This window comes from Pithys albifrons, chromosome 4 (assembly GCF_047495875.1).
Source record: "Pithys albifrons albifrons isolate INPA30051 chromosome 4, PitAlb_v1, whole genome shotgun sequence".
NCBI classification, from domain to species: domain Eukaryota; kingdom Metazoa; phylum Chordata; class Aves; order Passeriformes; family Thamnophilidae; genus Pithys; species Pithys albifrons.
Genome location: NC_092461.1, coordinates 48,991,079 through 48,997,078, shown reverse-complemented (window position 1 = coordinate 48,997,078; position 6,000 = coordinate 48,991,079). Strand labels below are relative to the sequence as shown.

The 6,000-nt window shown below is 38.7% G+C and overlaps 1 protein-coding gene across 3 annotated transcripts in view; it reads right to left on the bottom strand.

Annotated features, from left to right (window-relative positions):
* Window positions 1–1,041: 1,041 nt before the first annotated feature.
* Window positions 1,042–6,000, bottom strand: part of AZIN1 (antizyme inhibitor 1) — a 49,669-nt gene continuing 44,710 nt past the window's right edge. For all 3 annotated transcript variants that reach the window (XM_071554052.1, XM_071554053.1, XM_071554051.1), the window contains exons 7-12: window positions 5,514–5,595; window positions 4,617–4,691; window positions 3,367–3,532; window positions 2,704–2,822; window positions 2,316–2,530; window positions 1,042–1,709 (exon numbers count right to left, since the gene is read on the bottom strand). In XM_071554052.1, the coding sequence (XP_071410153.1) occupies window positions 1,598–1,709; window positions 2,316–2,530; window positions 2,704–2,822; window positions 3,367–3,532; window positions 4,617–4,691; window positions 5,514–5,595 (769 nt within the window). In that variant the 3' untranslated portion in view covers window positions 1,042–1,597. The remainder of the gene's footprint in view (window positions 1,710–2,315; window positions 2,531–2,703; window positions 2,823–3,366; window positions 3,533–4,616; window positions 4,692–5,513; window positions 5,596–6,000) is intronic.

Here is a 6,000-nt window from a genome sequence, read left to right as displayed (position 1 = left end):
AAAACCATACCAAACCACAGATTTCCCACTATCATTATTTACTCATTTTGCTACTGCCACATTTAATTACAGTAATAAATATTTCTTAGATTGCATCTTCAAAACATAAGTAATTTTGTAACTACTTAGCTGGCCTGTAAAACTGTTCTCAAGTCCAAACTGAGAATTTTCTTTACTTTCAAGTAAAAGATCATCAAGTTTTATAAATATCTTTGCTTTACAGAGACAGAAGTTAAAGTTTCCTACCAGCTGGCACTTAAGTAAAATACACTTGCAACCAAAGGGTAGAAATTCTTTCTCCAACTAAAGGGGTTTCAAAAAGTCTGACTGCAAGATCCAGACCTCAGTGCATCAATTGTGACACTCCTCCTTTTCTCCTCAGTTTTATCAAGAAGGGACAGCTAAAATGAGAAAGTAAGAAAAGGACCTTGAAGAAATCAAGAGGCTCCAGTAACACCATAAAGAAATTCTCTGACAGGTTCCAGCAGTTCCTTGTTCAATGCAGTTGGCACATGTACTTGCAGCAGTCTGCTTTACTTTTACATTGTGCATCTATCTAAATGAAATCCAGGGCAAGAAAGCATTGAGGTTTCTGAAGACTTGTGCAGACTTTCCCTTAGGAGTCAGCACTATACGGAGTTAGCTGAAGTTAAAAGTTAAGATTTTTCAAATAAACACCACTAAAAAAAAAGAGCCAAAGGTTCGTGACAACATGCAGAGTTGGACTAGCCCATGCTGCCTCAGGGCACTGCATGCACACGAGCTAAGAGACTAAACCTCTTTTGTGCACACCCATGCCTAGTGCAGGTTTGCTGTTAAAAACTGAATCTAAGGTCATGCTCTAAAAACACCACAAATTGCCTTTTAGCTTTCCAGGAACTTACATGACTTTCACTTCATACAGAGTGATAAATCTTAATTTTTACTGTTTAACACAAAACTGAATTTAGAGAAAAGAAGGCTTCTCAAGCAACCACGTATACATCTATTGTATAGCTACCTGCCTAGTCCCTCCCCAAGTTAGCCTGAAAAACAGGAAAATCTACACAAAGTTTTATTGCAGTCATACAAGGGATACATCAAGGGTCAAATACAACAAATACTATGATGCAATTTTACATTTATTAAACTACAGTTCAAAGCACAAATTTACACATTCTAAATACACTAAAACATCTAATGAAGTCACACTGGTCTCCCACTGACATTTGATATATCTGGGCAAAAGACAATAACTTTACAAGACTTTTCTAACAGGAATCCTTAGTATAAAAACTGTGTACTTGTATGTAAACTGTTGAAGAACCCAAGTGATGGGTTTCCATCTCCACTAAGTCATCCATTTTGTTGCATATTTAACGCTCAAGGGTTGAATGAACTTGATTTTAAATTTGGATGCCATTTTCTAACCCTCCCACCCCCCACTGAATTGTAGCTGTAGCTTGTTTTGCCTGGTCCCCATCAGCTATTACTATTTTTTCAAGTTTTGAAAAGAATTGATTGAATTCAAGATTGTTCCATTTCTTCCACACTGGAATGTTGACCAGACAAACTACAGCCTTGCAACTGCAGGTCTAAGTGAAGCGTTAATGCCTGTTTAAGCTGCAGTGGAAAAGCGATCCTCCGGGCCCAGCTGAATGCAAGAAGGCACAAAGAAGAAGTTCTTCATCAATGTGTCTGAAGCAATTCCAGCATCTTGCATTTCATCCCTGCAGCAGAAGAGGTTGAGAGTTGTAGTAATGTGTTTTCAGGTCCAAGTTCACACCAGAAACAGCCTCAATACAGCATTTCAAGCCAAGTGCCCCTGCATGGCTTGGCCCCAGCCTTAGCAGAAGGGAGAGCAGCTGTGCCAGTGCTTGGCAGATACCAAATGCTCCCAACTCTCCATAGGCAGAGCCCTGCCCACCTTGGCACATGAACAGGTTACCAAACCCACCATCACCACAACAATGTAATGCCCTTCCTGCCTGCAGCGATGGTGCCAACACCATACACAAGCTGCAGTTACTGGCATCAGGAAAGCTCAAATGTTGGTATCAGACAGTAAAAGGCTTTACAGATACCACTGAACTCACAGGTGAGATTAGGTATTTTGCTTTCCTTCATCATCCTTCAAGCAAAGTAGCCATTTTATCACAGCTCTCACTTGGGTCTTAGGAAAGTCAGACAGTAGAGACAAAAAAAAATCCACGAACTAAAATGGCATTCTTGTATTTTCCTGAATTTGCCACAGAAGATAATTTATATTTAGCTGTTAGTGTACACTCCTGAGGGAAGCAAAAGCAATCTTGACACTACCAAGATAGTTTTCTTACCAGTCACTGAAAGACATCATGTAGTAAATCAGTGGCCTCTGATAGTCGTTAAAGGTAGACTGTTCACCTAAGGTACCAGAACCCATGTTATCAAAGATCAGCCAATCGCCAACGCTCAACTCGGGAAGAAGGCAGTTTTCCACAATTTGATCAAGCTCATCACAGGATGGACCCCAAAGGCTGCTTGCAAACAGAGGCTCATCTTCCTTGTATTTCTATATGGAGATGATCAAGATAATTCAGGCTTCGGTTTATTGAGTAAGAAAATTTTCAACTATGTAGAAGGATAATTTAATAAATAATATGTAGATGTATATGTACAAAGTGTTAATTATATATTAAATAGACAAGGATAAGGATTATCTCTGAAGATTATGGAAGGACTCACCTTGTGAACCTCTGGAATAGTATTCAATTTCTCAGACAATTTACTTGCAAAAGAACCATAAACACCATCATTTATGTAATATGTAAATACTGGTTCATCATCATTCCTGGTTTGCTCCACTGGAAGTAAAAAAAGAAGTTTTCTTGCATGCATGTTTTGTCATAAGTAGTCCTTTTGCAATCTAACTTAAGTCAGCTGCTCTCTCCTGACAAGGGGTTCCATATATACTAGAATGGGAAAATTAGAAGCAGAGTAATCTGTATGAGACCACACTATAAATTCAGTTGCAACTTATGTGCAAGGCTTAATAAAATTAATACTCTCAGTAATAATCACTGCTAAGAATATAAATCCAGGGAAGCAGCTTGCTCTGTGACATGTTTTTTTTTATGATCTTTAAATACAGAACCTTCTTACAATTTCTGTGAAGCACCCAACAGAGGTTTAAGCACTGAAATGCCAAACCTAGTAAGGATACAGGAAGTCCCACATAAAAGTAACAGTGAGATACAGAGGTAACATAGTCAGAACCTGGGAGGTGGATTACAGCACAAGAACAAGGGAATGCAGTAAATACATGCTGAGACAAACTAGTCTACCCCACACAACAGTGGGCAGTTGCATGTATTGATTCATAACAGAAAATATAAATCCAATCGTTACCTCCAGAAGGAAGAAGTTTATCATACTCAACAGTCTTCTTTGCAATGATGTTCACTGCCAGTGTAAATGCAGATGAAACATAGTAACATCCAGGCTCTGCAATCACATTAACACCAGATTCCTTAGGAAAGTAGACATCCAGCAATGGCCTGATGACATGATTAACCTAGGAAATTGAAGTTAGAGGTAAGACCAATAAACTCAGCTTATGAATATATCCAATACACAACCACTTTCAGTCAGCAGCAGTTCTAGTTGCACATCAAATGCTTATTCTGGTCCTCTGTCTGAAGTGCTTTTACTTGAGGTCCACAATTTACTAAAAATATGTAATAAAAATGGTCATCCTGCTAAACACAAGATTGAATGCCATAAGTCTGAGCACTATACAGCCCCTCCTCACCACCAAAGTTCAAGCTGTGGTACACTCAAGACTGTACCAGAATTCACTGTCTGTCCAGTGCAACAGATAATGTAAAATTATGTATGAACCCAGAACAACTAGGAAAGGGCCTTTTTTGCCATCAGTTCAGAATAGTGTCACATTAGAAACAAAATTCATTTTTTAATACTGATGCTCATACCTTAAGCCAGATATTTGAAGATTAAGAGGTAACAGTAACAGAACTGTTAGAACTAAGAAAGAAAATCCTGTTTGCTGTAACTTCTCACTGCATAACTTTCACTGTCCTGCATTCAAGGAATTTGTCTCTAAGACAAGCTAACAGTGGAAACAGGTTATCCTGTTTTATTGGCACTGCATACAAATGATGGCATTTAGGCCAAACCAGAGGCCAGCCAAAGCAAAGACGGAACCAAGACCTTCAGCCTTCAGTTCTAAAGCAAAATACCAGAGTTCTTCATCCAATGGAAACAGGGGTTATGATCCAAACCACGCTAAACTACCCTGGCCCAAACCATGCAACGGTCACCAGTTGGACAACAACAGTGAGCTGCCAAAAGACTTCATTGCTACTGCTAAAATTGCTTCAGATAGTAACTTAATCTGTAACATGCTTAACCCTCAGCATTAATCCAGTATGAATAGAATCAAAAAGAAGTAATAATCACCTCCAAGGACTGATTACACTATCCATGATAATGAATACAAACCCAACTATTTGGACCTTATGAATTACAGTTTAACATGGAATTTAGACTGGGTTTCAGCAATCACCGTTAGTTGCAGTTTGAAGGTTAAACACTTCAGCTTCAAAAGTAAGAGTTCCACCCTCCAAAACATTACATACCTCTTCCAGCTGAAGTTCGGAGCCTGTGAAGCCCCCACCAATATCCAACATGTTCATCTTAAAGCCAAATTCTTCCTAAAATGAGTAAGCAGAATGTCAGTACATGAACAGTTGACTGCAAAAATATTTGTTGCTCCTTACTGTAGTTGTTTTCTATGCATTTATACTTTTGAACATATTTAGCAGAGTATGTCTAGTGAGGCAGTAAGGACATAGTATAGCTCCATTAAACTTCATAGCAACAGCACTGGGATGTCAATAGAGGCTGGTTACACAATTCTCCTCAAGTCCCACAGCAACATCAGCTCCCCTCTTGTGGCTTTCATCATATTCAGACAAAATTTGCTGAACAGGGTGGTGCATTCTAACAACAGACAGTTTTAGGAATTCACAAATGATGTGACCAGACTGCTAAAATGAATTTGCACAAAGATCAGAGCACGATCCTCAATTCTATTGCCCCCATGCTTTACCAGTCACAGCTAAGGCACTAACTGCAGTTATAAGAGCAAAAAGACTTGCAGTTTACAAGTTTCTCATACCACAATAAATGCCAGCATACAATTGTTCAATGTTTTAACCTAACAAAAATGTCAGCTATGCAGCTGCAGCACTGAGATTTGAAAGTCAAAAAGCCTTTACCAAAACTGGGAAATTAATTTGTTTGAAAATAGCATAAATGGCTACTGCCTGTTGGTGGAAAGCATTCATTAATCATTTGTCTACAATTGGGATATAAAATTTGTTTCACCTCTACCATGCATCTCAGTTTAGTCCCTTACATTAAGTTCCATCTGCTGCTATTGATTTATTCCGGAAACAATGTAGTTTGCTTGTTAATATAACTAGAAGGGATCTTCTACTGTAGCAATTGCATGTGTACATAGATCTACTTACAGCCATGTCAAACACACACCGGGCATCAGATATAGCATGAATGTACGTTTGCAGATCCTTGCAAGAGCCTGAAACATGAAATCTGAAAGAAATAAAAACATAGTTAATACACTGAACCACATAGCTTTCAGACCAAAATATTTCACCATGTAAAACAGCAATGGAAGCAACTGATTCCCAAATGTCTCAAGACAAGCTTGTCATGACAATACAGCAACTGTGCAAAAATAAGCTCCAACTATTACCTTCTACTCCACTAGATCTGTAATTGAGAGCTGTCTTGCTCTTAGTGTTTAAGAATGTCCCACAATATTTTCATCTCTAAGAAATAACATTTACTGAACTTTTCAGTCTTCACTATCAAAGTGGCTATAATTTGTTCTTCAGTGGATGCCAACGCTGCAGAGAAGTACTGATGCCTCCCACAAGCTCCTGAATCCCCTCTGGTTCCTTTCCCAAAAGGTTTAAGCACTGCCACATGTAGCCA